The following is a 26,728-nucleotide window of genomic DNA, read 5'->3' as shown; positions in this document are numbered from 1 at the left end:
TCTCAGACTCCAAATAGTGAAATCATAGGCTCTGGTTTTCCAATGGCCTGGCTTTGAGTAATTACACAGAGACAAGAGTCTGAAGGAACTTTTCTCCCAGTATGGTCAGATCTCAATTTGGCACAGTGGCTAAGATCTGTTCTTCACTTTGCTCTTTTCTAAGGTTTTTCACAGTTTTCTTCTCTGATAATTCGATCTTTCATGGAACACTGCATCATGCATAATTGTAACAAACATTTATTAAACCCTTATCAGGTACATTATGCTAAGGCATTGTGGGCAATAAGCAATCTAGACAAGATTTGGTTCCTTCCCTCAAGAAACTCAAAAGTAGTATTTATTTAAAGCACTTAGAACTTAGAAATGGAACTAATGGTCTATTATCAAACAGTTCAGAATTTAATTATATCATTTCTCATTTTGGTTGATAAGTCATGTAGGTTTTATTGCTTTTCCATTCAATCATAAAAGGCGAGATGGAAAGGACTTGAGAGGCTATCTGCTCTAATCACCTCATTTTATAGATATGGAAACTGAGTCCCCAAGAAGTAGTGTCTAAGGTCACAAAGACAGTCAGCTGCAGGGCTGGTATTCAAATCCACTTTCTCAGAACTAGTAATCATTCTATTTTGCCAAATATTTTCATTTTCTAGATTACAAACTCTCTGAGAGCAGGGATTATATCAAATTTATCCCTTGATCCCTACATCCTTAATACTGTTTTGCATATAGCAGGTGTTCAAGAAATGCCTTTTGATTTACATGCATAGAATAAACTGGTCTTTGGGTCAGAATGTACAACTAACAAGTTATCAACAACATCAAGTCTCTACCCTTTATTATCAGATTCACAAATGGAACTAGATCTATTTCAGACATGGATGGTCCTCTGACCCCATGCGTTGTATAAATTTTTAAATACTCAAGCTTCTTCTACACATGAGTTACAGTATATAGATTTGTTTTCAAAGTTAGAGAATTTAGAAACTTTTTTCAAAATGGAAAAAACCCACCTCAGAATACTAGGAACTCTGTTTCCTTTTCTTCACAAGTGAGTGATTTTAATTTCCCTCTACCCACACCAAACTTCTGGTTTGATAGATCTAAGTACAGCTCTAAGATATTCAATCCTTACTTGTAAATTGAGTTTCCATTCATTAGATAACCCAGCTGTCTAGACCTACACATCATTCACACACTAACAGGCGGATGAAGGGAAAAAAAACTTACAGATAATGCTGTTACTTTAGATTCTTTACAATTCATCTGTACTAGGTAGTCAATCTCACACACCACTGAGTTCACCAAAATAAATGACTTGCAAGTTTGTGCCAGGCTAATACCACTCTAGGACTCTAGGTTAAGACAAAGGTGAACCTAGAAGACAGAATCACAGGCTGAACATACAGCTTCCCTGTTAATTGGTTTAGCTTCCTAGATAAATGCTTTCTTTTAGCACACTCAAGAGATTTCTTGTGAATAAGAGTTGGAAGAGGAAACAAGAGAATCTCTACTATTTGGGTTCTTAACTCAAATCTGAGAATTTGTATTTTAAAATATTTTGATAATTATATTTTAACATAATTGGCTTTCTTTTGTAATCCTATGTATTATATTTTTTATTTTAATGAGTCAGTCAATTAGCATTTACTATACTTCGAAATATATAGCACTATGCTATATAGCCACTCTGCTAAGCATTATTTTATGCACTTAGAAACATTATTCTGTGACAGAGTCCATAGGATTCATTAGAGTACTAAAGGTATTCAACAACAGCTACTCAGAAAAACAAAAAGTGTAATCTATTTTGTTGTTGTAGAAAAAAACCACATCTTTTCTGAGAAGAAAGTAGAAAAAAAGCAACCTAGCAAATGAAATTTCCTAAGAAGTAAGGCTATCCAAAAATGGAACAGACTCCTATTCATTAGTGCTTATTAGCAAAGGCTAGATGCATACTTGCTAGTCATGTTTCATTGGGGATTCTTTGTCAGATTCAGGTTGAACTAAATGGCCATTGATGTTCCTTCCTCTGTGAAGTTACTCCCATTCCCATAATTCAGCTGTCTTGTGACCATCTAGACTAGGCTGTTACACACACAATCAGCTCAAGTTTTCCCACTATGGTTGTTACCTCCAAACCTGCAACTTTTCTGAAGCCAAAAGTGTGACCTTTTAACATTAGTGAAATAGAATTTTAATGACAAAAAGGAAAAAAACCCAGTAACAGATTTTTAAAAACTGAAATTTGTTTTATTCTAATTACTCATCAGAACCAGAAAGAAAGACCTGATTTTTCATGAATCAAGGTGGGAAGGAGAAAGCAAAGAGATTCAATGAGCCAAGCTTTAGCTATAAAAATAAAATACCAATCTAGCATTAAATTTCTGCACCACTCTATGAGAAACTAAAAACCCAGACAGAAGCTTTTGTTTCCAGATAAAGGCACTTCTAGCCTCTGACTTAAAGGGGCCTTACCTGCACAGCTGAATTTACCTTTATGATTAGTGTAAAGGGATGAAGTACCTGGTGGCATGTAACCTTAGCTTCTACTTTCATTAAGTTAAACTGATATACCATGGGCTGATCTATTATGAAATAATAATTATCTCCACACTCTTGTCATTAGTCACTTAAGGAGACTTAAGTCCTTAAGTCTTAAAGAGGATGTACCCATTCTTAAGTTTTTCCAAATATTTGTATCCCATAATGACGTTAGAGGGCTAATCCAACTCCTTTACTCTCCAGATAAAGAAAACAAATCCCAGAGAAATTAAGGAAGATAATTAAAGGAGAATAAAATTTTCTTTTTTTTCCCTTTTGACTTTCTTCTGTATCTTGCAGTAAACTATCTAACTATTTATTAGTATCAGTCTACTGCTGATTATTAGTAGAATTTTTAGTTCATTGTCAAACTGTTAAATGTACTTATCCCTTAGCCAAATTTTAGCCACAATTCAAGGATGGAACATTAAGCTTATTGACATATATATATGATTCTATTTTTGACTTTATGAAATATCCTTAAGCTACTACATGAATTTCTGTTTGGAGCAAAAACTAAGTCTGGTCTCATTTTACTCAGTTAAACTTTTTTTGTCCAAGAGATCTAGAGGTGACCTAATCTTAATTTCCTATGGTATTCCCTCCAAAGGGCAATCATAAACCAACCCCCACCCTTACCTTCTCTTGTCCAGTACTTTTCCCATTTTCTTCTACAAATCTTTTATAGGAATGCCTCCCCACTATGCCAGGAGCCTTCCCCTGGGTTTTTAAAAATATTATATGGGTACTAGGACAACAGATGGCTGTGCATCTGTTGTTCCTTCCTTTAGCTAAAAGACTGACCTACCACCTGTTCTCCTTGTGGATCTCTTGAATGGTATCTTTTATAAAACTTTTTGAGCACATTATCATTGATAAAATGATAAAAAAAACTTTATTTATGTTCACTATATCTTTTAACATTTTTTTCCATGAGTCCAGTTATCATCTTCTTGCAAATGATTTGATGATCTGTATACTGAGATCTAAACTCTCTTCTGAGTTCCAGTTTCATATCATCAACTGACTATTGGCCATTTTGAACCAGATATCCAATAGGCATTTCTGCCTTGACACTTTCCAAGTGGAACTCAGTATCTTTCTTCTATTCTGAATTTCCCACTAACAGCTGAGGAAACCACCATCCTTTTAAGCAAAGAGGTTTGATATTTTGGAGTCTTTCTCTTCAACCTCGGACATTTACATCCATCATCAAATTTTGTCATTTCAATCTCCTTAGCATTTACTGCATGTCACCTCAACTCTATGGACACAGGAGAAACATGGTTTAATTCATGCCTTCATTGCATCTTGTTTAGACCTCAGCTTCTTAAACTCTGGCTCATTATGACCCACATGAAGGTGAGAGTTGCAAAATTATATGATAAATATATTTGAATTAAATGCTTATTTTATATGCTTATATATTTAGGGTCATGTAAAAATTTCTTGGGTGAAAAAGGCTCAAGTGGAAAAAATTTAAGAAGCCCAGATCTAGCTTATCACTATGATTCCTAATTGGTCCCTTTTCCTCAGTTCTCTCTCTACTCCAAACCAGCCTCCAGATAGCTATCAAGGTGTATACTATGACTATGTTATTCCTATACTGCCCCCAAGTCAAAGAATTCCAGCAGCCCCTTATAATCCAATATAAGCTCCTCTGTTTGTCACTAAAAGCTCTTTTTAAATCTGCTTCCTTCCTACCTTTCCAGTCTTCTTACATATTATTTTCATGCACATATTCTATGGTCCTTCCATACTGAATGACTTGCTTTCCTTATATATGATGTTCTTTCTCTTGTCTCCATTATTCTCCAATGCACTCCAGGTTTCACCTCGGCTTCTGAGAATCCTTACCTTCTTCTGCCTGATACCTTTTTTCTGAATCCCTCAACGTGAGACCCCAATGACAAAGCTATCTTGAATTCATTTTATACATATCACATATAAGTATGGGATACATATGTGCCATTGAGACAGGGGCTATTTCGTTTTTGTCTTTGCACTTTATGGACACTTCATGGATGTTTCTCAAAAGGAATTTAAAAGGTTACCTGGTACATCAATTCTTAAAGAACGATCTAGGGATTTCACATTAGGGTGTCCACAAGGTCAAAATAATAATAATTTTCATAATAATTCTGTCACTTAATATGTCAATGTATGAATATCGATGGCTATAACACATAAACAAAAGCTCTTGGGGGGAGTCCTCAATAATTTTTTTGAGTATAAAAGAATCCTAAGATTAAAAAATTTGAGAACCAGTGATCTAGTCCAATCATACTATGATATATGGTAGAAAAAACAGTCAATATTTACTAAGTACATACTATGTATTAAGCACTGTCCTTAGCTCTGGAGATAACAAAAAGAGGTTCTGCTTTCAAGGGGCTTACATTCTAATTTTGAGACAACACGCAAACAAAAATATACAAAGCAAACCCATAGCCAGGATAGATTGAAGATAATTAATAGAGGGAAAGCATTGGATCTAAGAGAGGTTGGGGAAGACTTCCTATAGGAAGTAGAATTTTAGATGAGACTTAAAGGAAGCTAAGAAAGTCAGTATTTGGAGAGGAGGAGGAAAAGCATTCTTGGTACTGGGGAAGGGTGTGGGATGATGAGAGACACTAGAATCAGAGGACCAGGGTTCTAATCCTTCCTCCTGATGAGTACTGCCTGTGTGATCTTAAAACATGTCATGGGTCATGGTTTCTTGTATGTGAATGTGTGTGTATTTTTCATGGTTTCTTTATATTTAAAATGAAGAGTTACATTGAATGTCCCCACTCTAATCCCAATCCCTTCTTGCTCTAAATCTATAACCCCTAATTTTACAGACAAAGAAACTGAGTCCTAGAGAGATTAAACAACTTTCATAATGTGACAAAGATATAGTATTAGATCCTAAATCCCGAGTCCAGAGGTAATGCCCATTTCATTTATGTCACACTATTTGGATCCTCTTTAGGATCCATCCATGATTCTGCAAAACTCCATCTATTTCCACATACTCTACAATTTTAAATTCAGATTCATAGGATGTTGAAACTGGAAAAAATCTTTAAGATCATCTAACCCAATTCTGATTTTAACATAGGTATAAACTGAGATCTAGAGAAGTTATATAATCTCCCTCCTAATATTCCTTTTTTTCCAGAAATGAGTTATCTGAGACTTAAAGAGTTAGCTAAGTGGCGTAGTGGATACTGAAGTCATGAGGACTTGAGTTCAAATATCACTTCAGATACTTCCTAGTTGTGTGACCCTAGACAAGTCACTTAACCCTGTTTGCTTCAATTTCTTCAGAGAAGGAAATGACAAACCACTACAATATCTTTGCCAAGAAAACCCCAAATGGGGTTACAAAGATTCACATAAGACTAAGTAACATATCTATATGGTAAAAGGGGGTCAAGATAAAAAAAAAAAATGAATGAAACTGAAAGGGCCCTGGTCAAGAAAAATCCTTGAGACGATATCCTGGAAATTTCCTCTGAAACTTAGGATTCCTTGCAATTTTCCTATAACATTCTTAATCCAAACAAAAATCAAAACATTTCCCTGATAAGTTATTTCAACATATAATATAAAGAGAAAGTAAAGAGCTGAATTTACTTAATGTGTATATAATCAGTCAAGCAAATTAGGAACATAAACTCAATGACTTTAAGAAGAAAAAATCAAGCTGTGGGAAAACCGAGTTAAATGGGTAATTAACTACACAGGATGGGGGAAAGGACTTTTTCACAAATAATCCCCAATCACAGACAACTGAAAACATTAGGAAATGTATTAATGAAATCACAGCATCACAGAATTTTGGTGTCAGCAAGGATACTGGAAGCCATTTCATCCAACTCATATTTTAAAAAGAATTTTCCTTTATAACACACCTGGCAGGCTGTCATCTAGGCTCTGCCTAAAGATTTCCAGTAAGAAGGATCCTCCAAATAGCTTCCATCAGACTTAAATGGATCTCTTGAGAACTTTATTGCATTCTGGTCTTCCTACTATGACCAAGAAGAACAAATCTTAAACTTTCTTCCAAATGATAACCCTTCAAATTCTTGAAACCATATTCCTATTTCCCCTACAAGTTAGTCACTCAGAAAGTGCCAGGCAATGTACTAAGGTATGGAGATACTAAGAAAAGCAAACAACAGTCCCTATCCTCAAGGAGTGTGCATTCTAACCGGAGACAACACAGAAGTAACTAAGTACAGAGAAGATAAATACCAAGTAGACAAAGATGCTCTGAAAGGGGTGGGTATTAGCAGGTGGGAGGACCGGGAAAGGTCTATTGCAGAAGATAGGATTTGAATTGAGCTTGAAGGAAGGCAGGAAAATAGAGAGACTGAGATGAGGAGGCAGGGCATTCTAGTCAGTGCTAAGTCATAAAGACTGAAGAGAATTATGTGTTTGAGGAACTCTTAAGTAAGCCAGTATAGCTAACTTGGTGTTAGGAGAGGAGTAAAGGGGGAAAATGTTGGAAAAGAAGAAAGGCATCATTTTATAAAGAGATTTAAATTAAAAATTTGAAATTAGAGTCTTCAATTATTGGCTGTAAAATTCATAAATACACATGTATGTGTGTATATGTGTGTACATATGCATAAATACATCTACATAGGTATACACAGGTATATATTTGTGTTGCCTTTGTGAGAATATGATCTATTTTCTGATTAGACTGTAGACTTTTTTAGGGTAGGAAGCTTGGCCAATACTTCCTTCAATTTCCCTACATTGTCTAGCACTGGTGCTTAATTCCACCAATACTTAACTATCTGAATGATAAAACCCACATAAGATTGTTCCCATCTTAGTGAAGAATGGAACCATCTGCAAGCCAATTTTAGAGAAAGGGGAAAAGACTGGAAATGTTTTAAATATTTATTGTCAGAAAAGCTGGCCAACTGAAGGAAACCTATGATACAATGACAATTCCCTCTTCTCTATCCTCTTAAGAAATGGAAAGCTAAAATCAAGGTTTATGAACATGTGAAAGATGGCTAAGAAAGATTTGCTAGGGCTTCACAGGACACACATGTGCAAATGTGTGACTTCAGAATATTCCCAAGAAACTGCAAAATGGTTGTTTTGAACTGATGTTCAAACTGATGATATAAATACAATTCTTAAACCAAATCTCCAAGGCTTCATATTTCTGAAAATTTGCAGTAAGACATTAGTACCTGCTCTTAATATAGTCCTATTATTTCCAGGAATCCTCATCCCTAAAATTATTGCAACCCACTTTTATGAATAAGAAAATTTTGCGGTTTCTTTGTGTGATACCCCTTTCAGTATTTTACAGAATTCTAGAGATGATTCTAATAATCTTCCATGCACTAAACAGTGGGGAAGATGAATAATCTAAATTAGAAATGGTTCATGGCTTTAAGGATAATGACAAGCAGACATGGGAATGGAGTCAAGACACTGGTACACTGAGAAATTATAATCAGGAAAACCCAAGTTCAAATCTCATTTCAGATACTTACTAGCTGTTTAAACCTGAGAAATTCATAAATTGCTTTGTGACTTGGTTTCTTGATCTGTAAAATGAGGTTGCTAAACTGGAAGACCTCTTAGGTTCCTAACAATTTTAAAATCTACAATTCTAGTATGATTTAGCATGTAGAATAAAATCCTATGACATCAAGTGAAAGAGAAATAACTTCCAGCTTGGGAAATTAGGAAAGGCTATAAAGAATAGAGGGCATTTGAACTGGACCTTGAAAGAAAAATAAAATGTCAACAGGTAATACTCATGCAATTTTATTAACCCGTTTAATCAATCAATAAATCAATCATCATTTATTAAGTACTTCTTGGGGAAACAAAGTCAAAAAAAGAAAGAAAAGAAAGAATTCTTGCTATTAAAAATCATTTAGCTGTTACCTTAACCTCCTATGAAGGATCCAAGAAGAAAAGAAAGGGTAGTCCCAAATCCTCATTTTCTTCCCTAAAACAAAGCCCCATTTCCTTTGAGCTTTTAACTAACCCAACTTGTTTTCATTGCATCATAAAATGCCTTAGAGAACATCAATTATGGTCCAAAAATATTTTTCAAAGTTAATTAGCAGAAACTATAATTACTAATGGGGCAATGTCTTTTTTATGCTACATTTTGCATATTTTCAGTAACCTAAAAGCATCTTTAAACATGAAGAACTTCTGAGCTAGCCAATTAAATTTCCCAATAATCTTAAAAGAAAATCTTGTGAAGGAGCTGACTACCCTTCCAGGATTTATCAATCACTGACTCTTACAACCAAAACCGTCTTTTTCTTTTGTTTTCCTTTCTTTCCCCAACATACTTCCACATTAGTCATGTTGTGTAAAAAGAAACAGAACAAAAGGGGAAAGGGATGAAAAACAAAAAACAAAATGAAAATAGCATGATTTGATCTGCATTTCAGACTCCATAGTTCTTTCTCTAGATGCGGATAGTATTCTCCATGATGAGTCTTTTAGAAATGTTTTAGATCATTTTATTGCTGAGAAGAGCTAAGTGAGTCACATATGGTCATCATACCATGTTGCTGTTACTGTATATAATGTACTCCTGGTTCTGCTTATTTTACTCAGTATAAGTTCATATAAGTCTTTCCAAGTTTTTCTGAAACCCTCTTGCTTATCATCTTTTATAACACAATTATATTCATATCCCACAACTTGTTCAGCCATTCTCTCAATTTCCAATTCTTTGTCTCCACAAATAGCCACTATAATTATTTTTGTACATATAAGTCTTTTCCCCCTTTTTTATGGTATCTTTGGGCTAAAGACTTAGACGTGGTATTGATGGATTATGCACTGTTTGATTGCCCTTTGAGCATAGTTTCAAATTGCTTTACAGAATGGTTGGATCAGTTCACAATACCAACAATACATTAGTGTCTCAGTTCTCCTACATCTTCTCTACCATGTATCATTTCCCTTTTCTATTATATTAGCCAATCTGATAGAAGTGAGGTGGTACCTCAAAGTTACAAAATCATCTTTTTCACAGAAAGCTCTTTACTGGAAAAAGATAAACTACTTGTTTTTCTGACTTTAGTCCAATGTTGGTCTGCCTATTGATTCTAATATGAAGCAATAACACATGTGCCCCAGCAAGATCTCTGTTGGGCTGTTCTATTTTTCTGTGACTCTCATTTAGTCCAATTGTGTCATTCGAATGCAGTGACCTATTGGTCAATTATATTGAACCAAAGTCATCTGTTACTATCTCTCTGTAATGTGGAATCTTACAATAACCAACAGTCATGATCACATCCTGTCAATATATATTCACATCCACTAATTGTTTAATTCACAGAAATACAATACTACAAAATCCTTTGATCTAAAATTTGAGTCTCATTATCAGAAGAACACTTCATGGAATAAAATGATCTGTAGCAAATCTGGATTTATCATTCCCATTCCTAATTTGTGCTAATTTTGTAACTCAGAATTTAACCTACAAAATTATGAAATCAACTAATCAGAAACAATGTTTCCTGCATGGAAATTGTTTCCTGGCAGATGCTTAAAACACTCATTCTTCATGACATTCAAAAGAAGGCTAATCTGACTAATTCTTAGTTGGATCTAGAATCTGGATCTGGAGAAAGAAGGAAAATAATTTCTATCTTGGGCTGAATTTAGTGGCAGCATTTTAGCAAGGTTCCAAAGTGGGGAGTCAATATGAAGAAATGTATATTAAAACAATGCTTGGGACTTTGAACGGGATTGTTTTGGATATGTATGACACACAAAGGGAAAATGTTCATTATTTACAGATGTGTACAAAGTTGTGCTCTCTTCCTTTTTTGGTATATCAAATGGAGGGAAACATGAAGTTTGTAACTCATGTCATTACCAGCACACTGCAACTCTCTTGCCTACCAAAGGATATTCTGATATTTATTTTGTACACATGACTAGATGAGAGAAAGAGACAGACAGAGAGAGAGAGAGAGAGAGAGAGAGAGAAATTTTGCTCTTAAGCTGAATCTCAGTTGGAATGTATTAATGCGCTCCCACTGATTGTCTCCCACTGGAAGAACCAGACTGTATTTATAGGTATAGTTTAAAAAAATGAAGACATGGGTTTGTGACTTTAAAATTCCTTATTGTTTTGATTTCTTTCTGTTTCTTAATTTGTTTTTGATTCAAAAGTGTTTTGTCATTGTTATTATTGTTTATTCTGAACCTTTGCTTTCATCAAAACAGAGACCAAAAAAGTTCCTTCTACTAATGTTGCTATTGTTGTTCAGTCATTTCCAAGGCTTCATTTGGAATTTTCCTGGCAAAGATACTAGAGTGGTTTTTTTTTTTTTAATCATTTCCTTTTTCATCACATTTTCCAGGTGAGATCACAATAAACAGAGTTAAGTGAAGTGACTTGCCTAGGATCACGTAGCCAAAAAGTACCTAAGGCCTAATTTGAATTCAGGAAGAAAAGTATTTTTGCCTCCAATATCTACTTCCAATAGTCTATGCACTAGCTTCCCCCTTTTACTAATATTTTGCTGATTCTCTGAAGATCTTAGTTTTAGAGAATTACTGGAGGCACCCTGAGAAATTAAGTGACTTGTCCAGTGTCATATAGTTAATACCTCAAACAGGAAGAGCTTGAACCTAGATCTTCAAGGACATTTCTGTAACCAGCTGCAAGATGTTACCTTTCTTTCAAAGGCATTTTGCACCCCCCCATAAAGAGGGGACTTCAAGTTTACCAGGAAAGATTTCTTAATCTTAGAGTCAGTGCTTTAGCCAAAGGGCATTTCTAAATACGTTTTACCTAAAAAAATAATTTTAGCTCCTAAGATCTAGCAATGCATATTTTTGTATGAATATGACTGTTATCATATTTACATTAACAATGTATAATAGTGGATGGTGCTATATGAATGACAGGAGAATGGAAAATGAGTAAGACTGTAGGTTGTTAATGGATTCTACCTAAGCAGTCTCATATCATCCAGTGCCTGGAACCATTTTGCCATATTTCATGCATAGAGATGGAACCTGCAACTTAGCATGTATTGCAATAGCCTGGCTAAATTAAACTCTACTTGAATACCAATAAATACATAGTTTCTCTAGAGCTGGTCCAATGAGGAAAATGTTATGTAGAGGACTAGTAAAGCTGATAGAAAGGATTCTTGTCTATTTTAAAACATACCAGCTATGCAGAGGGCTCAAATCCTATTAATCATAGTCCATGAGAGCCAGGGATCAGCTTCCAAGTATCAACTCTACGGGTAAAGCCTCTGAGAGAGGAGGATTTTCCACTCTGGTGATACAATACCTTGCCTCTCAATCTCCCAGTAGCAGTTGCCATTAAGACTGAGCTTTACCACTTCAAAAATGGCCTTTAGTGAAAGTATAGGTCAAGAGGAAAACTTCTAAGTTCTACTATCTTTTATACCTCTGATAGCATTTCTTCTTCCTTCTTCCAATCCTTAATGGTGATACTTCCCTTTCTTTCAAGGCTTCAAATCTTGTTGTTGTTGTTTTTTTTTGTTGTTGTTGTTGTTGTTTTTGTTTTTTTTTCCTCTCCTTGATCACTATTTCAGGAAGAGTCTTGGCCAGCAGATGAGCCAACTGAAACCTATTAAAGGACTTGCACAGTTACGCAGATTCAAACACAGATCTAGCTCCAAATTCAATTTTCTCTCTACTATACTAATTCCTAATCATGTTATCAACATAGAAAAAAATTCTTAATGTCTCATTACCTAAAAAATAAAAGTACAAACTTCTTAGTCTAGTATTCAAACTCCATCTCAGTTTCTTAGTCATTTCCCACAACTCTGAAAATGACCTGTGCTTTTCTACCTTTGCAATTTTGTTCAAATCACTCCCTTTTCCTGGAAAGGACAGTTCCTATCTAACCTTCAAAACAGTTCATAGGTCACTTGTTCCAAGAAGATTCATCACAGTGTAACAGACAGAACACTGAACATCAAGTCAATAAGACCTGGCTATGAATCCTATATCAGTCACCCACTTGATATTGTGAGCCTAAGAAAAGTCAGGAAGCTAAGAGACAGAGATGGAAATGCACAGAGCATTAAGTATGGGAAACAACCATTACAAAGGAATAAAGATGGAAGGAACAAAATAAGCCAAATGGCCAAAATTCTGCAAAACTCCAAGGAGGCCAGTGTAGCTGGATCATAGAATTTGTGTGTGAGGTTGGAGGTAGAGAAAGGTGTAAGAAGGCTGGGAAATGTAGGAAGGCGGGACCAAATAAGATAATATATTTTCTAATCCTTAAAGAAATATATATATATATATATATATGTATATATCTTAGAATTCCTGAATTCGATCTCAAAGGAAACTTAAAAAGTTAAATCAAACCCCCTCATTTGACAGTTGAGGAAATTGAGGCTTAAAGGCCAAATTTATTTTAAGAAACATTATTAAAATTCTAGTCTTTCTAGCTCCAAGTCTACTGAGCCCACTAACTAGCTATCATTTGCACCCAGCCAGAAATAAGTGGAATAATAATAGATAGCATACCAGGGCTGGGGTCAGAGGACTCATCTTCTTGAGGGAGAAAAATTTAAAACATGAAGTTTTACAAAAATGAATGGGGAAAGCTATCTTTACATGTGTTTGGAAAAAGGAAATACTGTTTTAAAAAATTGAGCTCTTGCTTAAGTTGCATCAACTGTGAATAAATGGGATTTTGCCTAGAGGTTTGTAATGGGTCATCCCATTTGGCATTTTATTTATTTCTCATTGACAACACAATTTTTCCCCCACTGTTTATGAAAGGAAAACAGAATTGTAAGCATACAAAGTACTTCATACTTGGCCAAATGCTTCAAAATAATTTTTGTTTAGAGACAGATAAGAGCAGCACTGAAGAGAATCTAATTCCACTTTATCCCTTCATCTTGGACCACGAGGACAAGAAGTCTAGGAAAATGGATATTTAATTGCAACATTCTGGTTTCTAAAATTCCCCAGGTCTAATTACCCATCTCATTAGCTATTTTTTGCTTCTCAGTTATTTTAAAGCAAGAAGGCGACTTTCTGTGACAGTCTGAAGGATGGCCAGACCAAGAGATTGCCAACCTGAAGGTTAACAAGCTCTTTTTTGGTTTTACTCCCTGCTCTTACCTGTGCCTAGAACACCGTGACTCTGAAACACTCATTCCCTACGGTGAACAGTCACTCACCAGTTCTTCAATTAAAATCTCTGGATTTTTGTACCAATTCTATTACACTTATCTCTCTGAGTAGAAGGAAACATTATCTTGTTGTAATAGTAACTGCTTGTTCTGCCCCTTGGAGCTGGTTTCTGTGTTTGCTGATTACAGAAAAGGCTTTGGTTTAATGACATATATTGAAGACCTGATTTAGAAGGACTTTAAAACATGATGAATGAAGCTGGCATCTGTTCCCTTTCCCTACAGGAATGGGCTGATCATCATGAATCAAGCAAGAGCAATAACAAATAACTAATGGAAGGATTTTCACTAGGGCAATAGAGAAAGGGATACACGTAGGACTTGTGCCTGGAATATAGTAGGTGCTTAACAAATGTTTATTGACTAACCTGTGATTTCAATGATCCAGGGGACTCACAGATGAGAAAACTCTCTCTACTAGTGCAAGTCACACCTTTTCTGTAACATATAGTTTTACTCTACTCACTCCCTTCATTCCTCCTAATCCTTTGTGATTTTTCTTGAGGTCTTGGTATAAATAAATCCCTCACAAAGGATCCACTCAACGAACTGAAGGCCTTTTTCTGGGTCTTTTAAATATCTAAAGGGTATCAATATAATTAATATCTACAATTAAATTAAAAATAAAATTCTGAACTAAAGTCTTTTTTAAAGATGACGCTAAGTCATCATTGTATCTGACGCCAAAAGGATTATTCACATTCTATATATATCTACTGGAGAAGAAAGGGAAAAGCCCTAAACTTTGCTCAAAATCTATTGCGCTGGGCCCTGTATTTCTCTTTGTAGATTGTGGTATGGCTTGATAAAAGTTATGTCTGTGTCTATGTGTATGTGGTTTTAAGGATAAAAAGTAAAGAAAAATAATTTAAAATAAAATTACTTGGCAAGAAACTGGAAATTAAGGAGCTGCCCATCAATTGGAAAATGGTTGAATAAGTTATGGTACACAAATATTCCGGAATATTATTGTTCTAAGAAATGATTGGCAGGATGATTTCAGAGAGATCTGGAGAGATTTACATGAACTGATGCTAAGTGAAGTGAGTAAACCAGGAGATCCTTGTACAAGGTAACAAGATTAAACTATGACCAATTCTGATGGTCATGGCTCTTTTCAACAGTGAGGTAATTCAGGCCAGTTCCAAAATCTTGTTATGAAGAGAGCCATCTGAACCCAGAGAGAGGACTGTGGGGACTGAGTGAGGATTACAACATAGTATTTTCACTTTTTTGGTTATTGTTTACTTGCACTTTATTTTCTTTCTTGTTTTTTCCCTTTTTGATCTAATTTTTCTTGTGCACCATGATAATTGTGGAAACATATACAGAAGAACTGCACATGTTTAACATATTGGATTACTTGCCATCTATAGGTGGGGAGAAGGAAAGGAAAAAAATTGGAGCATAAGGTTTTGCAAAGATGAATGTTGAAAATTATCTATGCACATGTTTTGAAAATAAACATCTTTAATAAAAAAAAATCAAACTACTTTCCTAACATGGAAGCTAATAGACACAGAAGTAAATTACAAAATCCAACCTAGATTTATATAAACATTCATTCATTCATCTGTATAAGCATAAAGCTGCATGACAATAACAGTTACTCAAAGCTCTCTGTGTATATCAGGAGAGAAAATCAAAATTTGACTGTTTTAGCACAAAAGTACAGGATGTCAGTACCAGAATCTCCAATCTCCAAGCAAACTCATTTATGCAAATCACCTGCTGTGAAGAGATGGAACACATATTAATGAGAGCTTTATCTAATGGGAACCACCATTCTTTCTTCAATTCAGTTAACATGGATTAGTACTTACTGGAGGACAAAGAATTCTTCTGGCACAAAGAATATGAAGATAGGATGTGAAATTAGCTTGCCTTCAGGGAGCTTACAGGAAGAGGAAATAGAGTGATAGACAAAGGAGAATGTGGGAGGGCAAAGAAGAGTTATAAAAAGGATTATTAAAAAATGTGAGTTAGGAGAAAGATGACATTCTTTTGATTGGGATAGGAAAGATTCACCTAAGTGAAATTCTGAACAAGGGAAGAGAGGCTGGTGGGAATCGAGAGAAGGATCCATTCCAGAAGATGGTATGAGTAAAAGGAAGGGGATAAGACAGAATTAGATTTCCAATGGGAAACAGTATTCCAGTGGAATAGATGACTGAGTCTCTGAAAAATAGTATGAGCCAAACCTGAAAAAAATAGGTTGGAGGCATATGGTAGAGGGTTTCAAATGTCTGAATTGGAAATTTATACTTTTATATAATATACAATGGGAATGAGTGAAAATTTTTAAGTATAGGGTGTTATGGAAGATTACTTGATCAGAGGTTTGAAAGATGGATTTTGGAAAAAGTGATGTATTTAAAGGTTTTTTTCTTGTTAAATTTTTAGTAGAATGCAATTTGGACACAATTGTGAATACATCTTTCTACAAGTATGTATTTCATTCCTATGATGAGGAGCAGGGAAAACTCTAATTAAAGGGAAGTACTCATATATCTGGGGAAACAACATGGACAAGACCAAATGGTAAAAAGTTGAAGACCCACTTTTAAAAATATATATTTAAAATACTCCATTACATAAACACTATTTTCTATAACTTTCTGCATGAGAAAATAATTAAAAGCTTCATTTGCATTAGTGCACGTGTATACACACACACAACATACACACACACAAACAATCTCACTCGGTGTAGCTATTTTTGCTCTTAACTGCAGTTGTCTTATGTTAATTTACTAGTGACAATTAAAATACCTCAGATGGAAAATATACGATCATAATTGCATTTATTTGGGGGATGTTTGGAGTATTAAGAAATGAAATTCTTGAAGAAAATACATTCAGAAGTCTCAAGAAAATTTTTATTAGGTGTTCGGATAAAAGAGATATACTATAGCCTTGGTAGTCCTGGACACCTAAGAATAACAGTGCCACACATTTCTTTTATTTGATGAGCATACTGCCTGAACTCTTAATTCCTCCCTATCTTCAACTTCTTTCCAAATGTCCACTATGTCTATGCTGGACAATCAAAGATAAAGTTCACTTGAAAAACAAACATCATTTAGTCCTTTTATGCCTTCAGATTCCTTTTTACCTTTTTATGTTTCACTTACTAGTCTAACTTTATCAGTTGGAGAGCAGGAGTCATATTGAAACTGAAACTGCTAATAGAAACCCTGATAGCTACATATACACACATGCATATGTACATTAGTTATATTAGATATATTTAAAGATATGCATATACATAAAAGAGAAGAGGAGTACAAGAGAGGAAAGTTATAGGACTGATATTCTGGTATGACCACCAAGTCCTAGAAATTTATGTTTCCCCAACACCTACTGTGGTATTCACTTTGTGTGCCTAATTTTCTTTAGTGTGGAAAGTGGGGGCTGGAGATAAGGGGAGAGGAGGATGACACTCCAGGCTACTGTTAGATTTTACATATAAACTTGAGTGAAATATGAAATTTCCCCTTTACTATTACCACAGTGCATGTACTTCAGTATAAATTAGCTCTAATCTAGAGTTCTGTGGCACCTTCTAATTGAGCTACCTCCTTGTAGAATCTTCCCTCTGCAATCTATCCACTGCTGCCTGAGTAGTAGTCCTAGCCTGCAACTCTGATGAGATTTTCCTCAGAACCTTTCAGTGACTCCCCATTGCCTGCTTAATATAATGGGTTAGATTTTGGCACTAGATTTTTTATTTCAAGGGTATAGTGAACTCTAGGGTAAAGAACCTTCCTCTCCCAGTGCAGATCAGCATCTCCTCTGAAATATATAATCTCTAGACTCAATATGGCTCTAACCCAAGGGCTAGTCTTTTGTGTATGTATGTGTCACGAACCCTTGATAATCTGGTAAAGCCTAAGGACTTCTTCTTAGAATGTTATTAAAAGCATAAAATAGAGTTATGAAGGAATCCAATTATATTGAAATAAACTTATCAAAAAAATTTTAAACAAGTTCAAAGATCCCAGATTAACAAATACCTAATAAAACTTTACAGACTTAGTTCGCACTACCTTCTATACTCCTATTCCAGCTACTATACTCCAAATTCTAGTTAAAATTTTAAACTCTTTTATCCAGCAGTCCTATCACACCTGCAGGCTTAAAACATCCTCATCCTTATCCCATAGCCTCTGTATTAGCTATCTGTGTAGATATTTTTTTCCCTAATTATAGCATTAAAAAACCTTAAATTGAGGGTTTTGTGTGATGATGTATCTTTATATCCTCTGTACTGAGCACATGACATGCATCATGCCTTACACACTTAACAAATATTTATTTAAACTGAATCAGCTGGCATCCAATGACTTCTTAACAAACAGCTCTTCTTATGATAGGGGGAAAAAACTCATTTGGGTTTTGCAAAATGCAAAAAGAAGAAAAAAAAAAAGATGTGACCATAGAAGGTCATTTTCAATTATTCTCTAACTTCCAACTGGGCACACCTGCTTTGCTTAATGCTCTGGAATGAAGAAGTGCTTCCGATTCTCTCTTCTCTCTGCTTATCTTAACTTACTCCATAGAAAAGAAAACTACTCACTCTTGTCTGTCCTGTTCTGAAGGCTGGACATTGTAGCTGAAAGACTGAAGCTGCCCGGGTAACCTCTCTGGCATGCATCCCAATAACTCCTCACCTAATAGTCCTCCCTCTGCCTCAGTGCCCTGGACCACTGGTGATTAGGACAATCCCCTCAAGTGGTCAAATTGCAGGGCAGGCCCCATGGAAACCCATTTGGAACTGTTCATGCTCATACCAAAGAATGATGTTTTTAATACAGATTGTTCTTTTAAAAATCCTTACAAAAGCAGCTGTAATCAATCGTAAGATTGGGGAATGGGGAGGCGTTCTCTGTAAAAATCTGCTATTTGGTAAGAGTTGATACTGATTCTCTTCCTTTTCATGCTTTTTAAGAAAACAATCCCATGGTTAACAACACATAATCAATTTCCCTGTATTCTAAGAAAACAATTCCACGGTAACAACACATAATCAATTTCCCTGTATTCTAACATGAAACAAAATCTAAATTAACATACACATTTTTAAATTAAATAAAGCCACAAAAGATATAAGAAACCTATTTGTTATACAATCTTGCAGACACAAGAGAACTGTTTTTTAAAAGAAAGTCCATTGAACAAATTTGGTAATTATTAAACACAAATTAAACCTTAGCAACTGTTGTAAAAGTTGTTTAACAGGTGCCACAGGCTTGATGAGTGAGGGGAAATCCATCTTCATTTGAGATCTGGCATTCCTAATTCCTAATTTGCAATATAATGAACTATTTTTTTTTTTCAGTTCCTATTCTCTGAGAAAACTATCAATTCTATGTCGATGCCTATAGGCAGTCATGGTTCTAAAGTGCTGACATCTCGCCTGAACTTTCAGATTCCAGAATATTTTAAGTCTTTCCTATCTTTAGCTTCTATACACTAAGAACTGACATTTAGAACCATGACCCAAAGGCTCAACATCAAATCTCTTCTCTCACTGGAACTTCTAAGAAATTAAAGCATTTCAAAAAGTACAAATCGGCATTTAAGGTTAGATTTAAAGACTTCAAATCATCCTGGTTTTTGGGTTTTAAAACATATCCTCCCCATCATCAACAGGCAAATTCAAAATAAACATTAGGGAGAAAAGAGTCGAATTTGTATATATTATCTCTGTTTCTTTTGAGGAAAAATTAAAGGTATAGATTAAGATCAGCCGCAACCTACAAATATTACCTTTTATACTATATTTGAACATGTGGCATCTGCCATATAAAAGAAATGAGACCTAATAAAATCCATCCAGAGTGCTGGCAGGATTGCAAAGGACTATAAAAACTTAATAGCATTTGCTTTTCCTTCAAACAAGAAGAAAATTGAATTTCAAGGGGTATAGTCACAACTTCTGTTGTAAATATTTGACATTCATTCATGTCTCACATTCCCGGCGTTCATCTACCAAAGCAGGAATTGGTTGATGGGAAGTACAATTTACAAATTCGTCAGTTACTTTTTAGTCTTAGCCTTAAAAATTCCTCTGCCTCACCCACACCAAAACCCAATCAGAAAACAGCCTTTCTTTTTACCAACTCTATGAGCAAGGCTCCTGCATTCTGGACAACTAATCAACTCTATCTGGTCAAGCAAATGAAGCTTTTTCATTGAGGATTTCCAAACGTTACTGACCTGTACAATCTCAGTCTTGGTAAGTCATTTTAAGCCACTGCTGCAAGCAAGAATCTTTTTATGCTGGGTTTCAGCTAGTCCACTGTAAAAGTCTCTATAGCACAAAACAGCTGAATCCAGAGAATGCTAGGTTAACTCATTTTGAGGGGCTAACCATTTTTAGTCCTGTTCTTATATATTTTTAAATGTTTTACAGATCACAGAGAGACTGTTGATGGGAGTCTGGCTAAACATCAAAGCTATCTATCTCTTGAAGAAGCTCTAGTGCCAAATGTTCTCTTTCAACATTTAAAAAAAAATGCACATTAAAAGCAGAACTCATATGCCCAACAGCATATTGCTTTCTCCATCATAACAGCCTCTCATCACTTTTTATCTTATAAGGGTTCTCTCAATTGTAAATAAATGTAGATCTTAAGATCATCTTATCAAAAGATTTGTATTCTCCAGAATACAATCCCAAATGACATTAAGTCCCATTAATCACAAAGAAGAAAAGTTTGGTAGTTTTCTTTGACCCTGACCACATATACTTCCACAGCTCAAGACAAGATTAGTTTTGGGAGAACCAGCATATGGAAGTTCCTAAGGTCACCTGGAAACCTCACCACCATCACTTTACTGTTCAAACTCAAATATATGGAAAAAAATGAACTATGGACTATGATCGAGCCATAAGAGAAATAATGGATGTAAAAGATGTATGAACTGATGCTCAAGGCTCAAGGCATCAGAACCCTAAAACTCTATATTCAGGGAAGATTTGAAAAAACATATTTCCCTCATACTTTCTCCTTCATTATAAAAGTACAATTATTGCATAACATTATCAGATAAAATTTATTGATTAATTGTATTGAACCATTCCCTCCACCTCTATCTTTTATTCCACTCTTTTAATCTTTGTTACAAGGGATTGTTCGTGGATGAGAGAAATGGGATGAACACATTATATCCCAGGATAATAGATTTAAAAATGAAAGAGACTACAGAGATCACCTATTCCAACTTTTTATGTAGAGATAAAGTTAAGGAGTTCAACTAAATGGTGTCTAAGTTCCCTTCCAGTACTAAAAGGAAAAAAGAATCGAGAAATTAAGTAATAGCCAGGGTCGCACAGCTAATAGGTGACTAAAGCAGGATCTGAATTCAGGTCTTCTTGACTTCAAGTCTAGCACTTTGTGCTACTCTATAAAAGTAAAATGTTTCAATAAAAATATTGTTTTAAATTTTTCCCAAAAATAATATATAATAATATAGTAATCAGATCATAGCATGCTAGGGGCCACACAATTGAACCTGCATCTGAAAAATGAATTTTGTCTATAGCAATGTCAGTAAATGTTCTTCTAATTATTGTTCAAAGATGCTACTTCAACTCCTTATAGAGGTGATGGATTTAATATGAAGAGACAGATATTTTTAAATATGGCCAACAGGGGGAATGTGTTTTGTTTGATAATACATGGTTGTTACAAGGGTTCGTTTTTGTTTTTATGGGAAGAAGGGGTGTGAGAATAGAAAATAAATGCTTGTTCATTAAATTTCTGAAATTAAAAAAAACTGCTTAAAAATAAATTGTTCTTTAAATGGTTCCCACAAAAGATTTTTAGTAACTGAAAATTCATTACTTACCAGAACAACCAAGATTATTTTGGGGGGATTGTTCTGATTGTTAGAATTATTTTTTTATTTTTTGGAGCTGAAAACTACTTGCATGCAATTTCCATGGAATGGTTCTTGTTATGGTTTCCTTCTTCAAAAAAAAAAGTCAATCAAAAATATCAATATTACTATCAATCAATCAATTAGTTTTAAGACCTTTGACATTTTCTTTCAAGGTCAATGAGCTCTAACAAAGCTTTGTTAATAACAGAATTGCTAAGAATTGTGCTACATACCAGGTAAGATACATAAGATCTCAATGTACCCCTCAGAAAGCTTATAATCTTTTCTACCAGGCTAACTTGCTTCAATCATATCACATATGACATAATGAATTCCCTTACAATCCAGGTCATCTTGTCTTAAAAGCACATTGTAAAATATGACCCCCAGAACTAGACCCAGTAGTCAGAATGTGTCCAACAAAGCAAATAACAGTGAGATTTCTGTCTTCCATGTTCTGAATAATATTCTTATCATATTAGGCAGCTAGATGGTTCCCATAAATAGTAGTCTGTATCTGAGTCAGGACAGCCCTCAATTCAAATCTAACCTCAGATACTTACTAGCTCTGTGACAATGGGCATATCAGCTTCTGTTTGCCTTAGTTTCCTCAACTTATAAAATGGGGTTAATAATAGCTCCCTAAGGAATTTTGTGAGAATCAATTAAGATCATATTTGTAAAGCACTTAGCACAGTGCCTGGCATGGAGGAGATAAATGCTAGCTATTATTCTTTCAGCTAAAATCATACTCAGTTTTTAACTGAATTTAAAGTCACATTAAGCTAACATAATACATAATTACATTTTTTCAAGATTTTCTCTTATTCTGCTTTAATCATATATTCTTCCATGCTTTACCAATACAGTTGAATTTGTTAACCCAAATGTAGCACTATATTTATCCCTATTAAATTTCATTTTTTTAAAGTTATCCCATAGTTCCAGTCTATTGAGCGTTTTGGGGAGCCTGATTCTGTCATCCAACTTAGTAGTTCTCCTTTTCAGCTTTATGCTATTGGCAAATTTCAAATGGCTGCCTTCATCAAAATCATTGATTAAAAGGTTGGACAGGACAGGGTCAAAGAGAACCATCTACAGCACTCCACTAGCAGCTGATTTTCAGCATGACACCATATATTAATCAATCCATCAGCATTCTTTTGTTCTTCTGGGTCAACCAGGTCCAACATTACCTAAATATGCATCTTCTCATCAGTTCATCTCTCTCTATCCCATTCACAGGTCTTATCATGACAGATTTTGTCAAATACCTTAATGAAATTCTAGTAAATTATGTAAAATTATGAGTTATTATTAATATTTTCCTGATCTGTCAGCTTTCCAGCATCCTAGACTTTGAGAAATAACAATGGCAGTTTATAGTTGTATATGAATGCGTGTGTGAGAACAATTCTTGCTTATGTTCTTGTTTTCTCCTATAAAAGACTTGTTTTGTCTAACTTAGATAATACTTTTAGCAATTCTTTTTTTTTTTAATTTTACTGACGCAATTGGGGTTAAGTGAATTGCCCAGGTCACACAGCTAGGAAGTGTTAATGAGACCAGATTTGAACGCAGGTCCTCCTGTCTTCAGGGCTGGTGCTCTATCTGCTGCACCACCTAGCAGCCACTGGCTTAGATAATACAATTTGAAGAACCATCTAAATATACATTGCTTTATCACTCCATCACCACTATCATGTTTTTTTTTTTTTAAGAGAACTACTAATGAGATTTGCATAACTCTATTATTAACCTTGAAAATATGATGATAAGGAGGCAGGCACATTTTATCACTAATAAACATAATCAGAAAGGCATGTTTTATACTATATACTACAAAAATGGGAAGAAATATATAAAATATCACAAGAGTTAAACCTTCATTTGCCTAGAAATAATAACTTAAGGTTATATAGTTTTCATGTTTGCAAAATACTTTAAACATTAGCCCATTTAATATAAATGCTAACAGCCCCATTTTATAGAGGAGCTAACTGAAGTTGGAAGAGAAAATGATTGATTTGCTCAGGATTCCACAGCTCCTAAGTATCTGAAAAAAAGAATCTTAACCTAGGTCCACTAAATCATTATACCCACTAAATTAAGTAGGTCCCCATGCCCACAAACACTTCCAAAATAAGACAGGAGAATAAATAATGAAGAGAACTGTATAGCTGTCAGAAAGAGGACTATCTCTCATGAGATGAAAAACAAAAAGGATCTAAGTCTTAGAACCTGCAAGAAAGAAGAATCAGAATTTCATTAGGCGGAAGAAACCAAGCTAGCACAAAAGCATGACAAAATGTATCTTCAGTTAAATAGCTGGATGGACAAATTTTAAGGAGTTCTTTGTATGAATCATCTAGCCAAACCATCTACTATACTTTTCTATAATAAAGGTCAGGAAAAGCAAATATTTTCTGCTCAGGAAACTTTAAAGAAAATCAAATACAAATGAAAAATGAAAAGACAATGAGAAATCAACAAACAGTTCAAATGGCTTGTAGTTGACATCAGTGGTTTACAAAGCACTTTACTTTTTTTTTTTTTAAGCAAAAATCAAAATAAATCAAATGCTGCAAGTTAGAGAATAAAACCATGGCTAATTAGCTTAATAGATGGAACAGGGGGAAAGGGAACAGGCTCCCAAACAGCTGAGCCAGAAATCTGGAATTCTATACTTCTGAACTCTTCGCCTAACTCCAAATAGTTGGCCTGGCCCCTTTGCCAAAAGGAACAATGGAAATTAACATTAGATAGAAAACTGTGACACTACTGGTTTTGCTATGTGAAAAGATTAATTATTTTTAAAGAGTAATGAGAGAGCAGGTTTGTGTATATGTGTACTTAAAGAATAAATTATTTCTGGTCCCATCTAGCCACAGTATTAGCAATAGTTAGATGTGACTTTTTTTTTTTATGGTAGAAATAAATACATGTCCAATAGTAATGGATGAACTGATTTCATTCTGTGGCATTTAAGGTACCCCTATATGTCTGAGAGCTAAAAAGTCAGAGTATGTTAACATGCATTCTAAGGTAAACATATTTACCAGGTATATCTTCTCCTGGGAACAAAGCAAATCCCTGTAGAGTTTTCGGAAGGACTTGGATTTCTTGGTTTGCCTGTACATCAGCAGACAAATACTATATTGTCTTATATTTCTCTAATAGAGAAAGACTCTCACATGCAATAAGAAGTTAGTTTTGTGACAAAAACGTTAATAACAAAACTAGTTAAGAAACTTCAAACAGGTGTTATTCCTACCACAGTAGATTAAAATTCCACATACAGTATAGATAATAGACCCTCCTCCCCCTACTTTTTTTTTTTAACTTGTAGCTAATGGAGACAACCTGCACCTGGGTAACCACAGATAACCAATATTAGCTACCATTTGGGAAGGCTTGTTTTTCTCATGAAATATTTAACAGGCAGTTATCAGTTGGGCCAGGGATGGCCAAATGGCAGCCCCTGAGGAGCTCCTGGCCTCCCAACTGTTGTTGCTCTGTAGCAGCTCTTCAAATATACCTGGGGTATATTTAAACCTACCTCTTTGCTGTTAGTAAGGGAGTAGTCCTTTTTGGCTGACAGCCACCCTTCATCACGGTCTCCCTTGCTCAGGCAACTAAAGTTATGTTGCCCGTGCTGCCATTTTAGCAGATGGTACTAGCGTCATCAGTATCTCCAAAAGCAGTGGAGTATAGCTAAGAATAGAGAATTTAAACTGGACAAACTTGGCTGTTATATTAGCTGTTTGACTTTAAGCAACCCACTTTGCTTCTCTAAGACTCAATTTCCTCCTCTGTTAAAAAAATAAAGAATAATGAAATTTGAAATATCCACATATCACTGATGTGATGATTAAATAGTTAAGTACAGGCAAAGGCCTTTGTAAACCACAGAGCCCTAGATGGTTGCCTGCTATAATATATCATCTAACCTATAATATGATCCTGAAAAGGTTAAAGAAACTAGTTATACTGCTCAAATTCTAGCATGAGAGGAGAAAGAAGACAGGGAATTAGCACACAAAAAATAGGGTCTATAGCCAAAAAAAACTCTTTGAAAGATGAAGACTCAAACACGAATTTTCTCCCTTTTTTGACCAAAAATTTTCTAATGCTTTGTCAACATCCTCAATTTGTGGAAGATGCATTCACTCTTTTACACAACAAAGGGAAGACTTAATAAATTACTCTCCCATAGCCTAGAAACCTGTTTGTAACAAAAGTCTAAAAATGGGGTTTATGTTACCTGACTAATCTTGACATCAAACAAAAATAAGTTTCTAAGGATCAAAATTAGATGGAGGGGGAAAAAAATCTTTCCTTAAGCCTAAAACCTAAGTTCTCTTTACATGTGCCCACTGAAATTTAAAGAGTTCATAATTTATATACTGTTAAATATAGTTGAACTTTTGGCCATAACATTATCTGAATGAAAATAAAAGTGTTCCCTCCCCATTCCTTGCTGCCTCCTCCCCTTTCTTTAAACTTTGAATAAAGTTTAAAACTGCCATAAAATTTCTGGTAACTCCTAGATATGAATCTTTTGGAACTGAAATTCTTAACTCGATAACAGATTTCTAGGGTCTTTTAAAAATATATATATTTTGATAACTATTTCAATATAATTGATTCCTTTGTAATTCTACACATTTTACTCTATGCATTTTGAAACATTATTCTGAGAAAGGGTTCAAAAGCTTAACCAAACTTTCAGAGAAGTACAATACACAAAAAAAGGTTAAAATCCCCTGATTTAAGCAATATTTACTCTCACTAGATCACAGATTTGTTTTGTCTCATCTGTTGATGGTTATATAACCTAAAACCACTTGTACTTCAAAGGAAAGTAAATATTGGGAAATCTAGAGATTTTATTTTATTTTGCCTTTCTTTACATACCCAATAATTAGCATAGAGCAGAATGCTTGCTGACATTGCTATATGCTTAAAAAATGCTAACCTGTAAATCTCAGGTTAATTCAATAGGAGAATCTGCCCAAATCTTAACTTTAAAATAGTTCAAAAACGGTACAATTACCCCTCTACTAATCACTGGCCTGAAATGC

General features: G+C 34.8%; 1 protein-coding gene across 2 annotated transcripts in view; it reads right to left on the bottom strand.

Moving 5' to 3' along the window:
- The window catches only part of SDC2 (syndecan 2), a 129,240-nt gene that overhangs the window by 23,919 nt on the left and 78,593 nt on the right, over positions 1–26,728 (bottom strand). The window contains exon 1 of one of the 2 annotated variants that reach the window (XM_051970890.1): positions 11,978–12,509. The exons of the other annotated variant lie outside the window; for it this stretch is intronic. Coding sequence (XP_051826850.1) covers positions 11,978–11,989 — 12 coding nt within the window. The 5' untranslated portion in view covers positions 11,990–12,509. Of the gene's footprint in view, positions 1–11,977; positions 12,510–26,728 lie in introns of those variants that run through there. 2 annotated transcript variants of the gene reach the window in all.

Source organism: Antechinus flavipes, chromosome 1 (genome assembly GCF_016432865.1).
Source record: "Antechinus flavipes isolate AdamAnt ecotype Samford, QLD, Australia chromosome 1, AdamAnt_v2, whole genome shotgun sequence".
NCBI classification, from domain to species: Eukaryota; Metazoa; Chordata; class Mammalia; order Dasyuromorphia; family Dasyuridae; genus Antechinus; species Antechinus flavipes.
The sequence above is the reverse complement of the archived record's forward strand: the minus strand, read 5'-3'. Positions and strand labels throughout refer to the sequence as shown.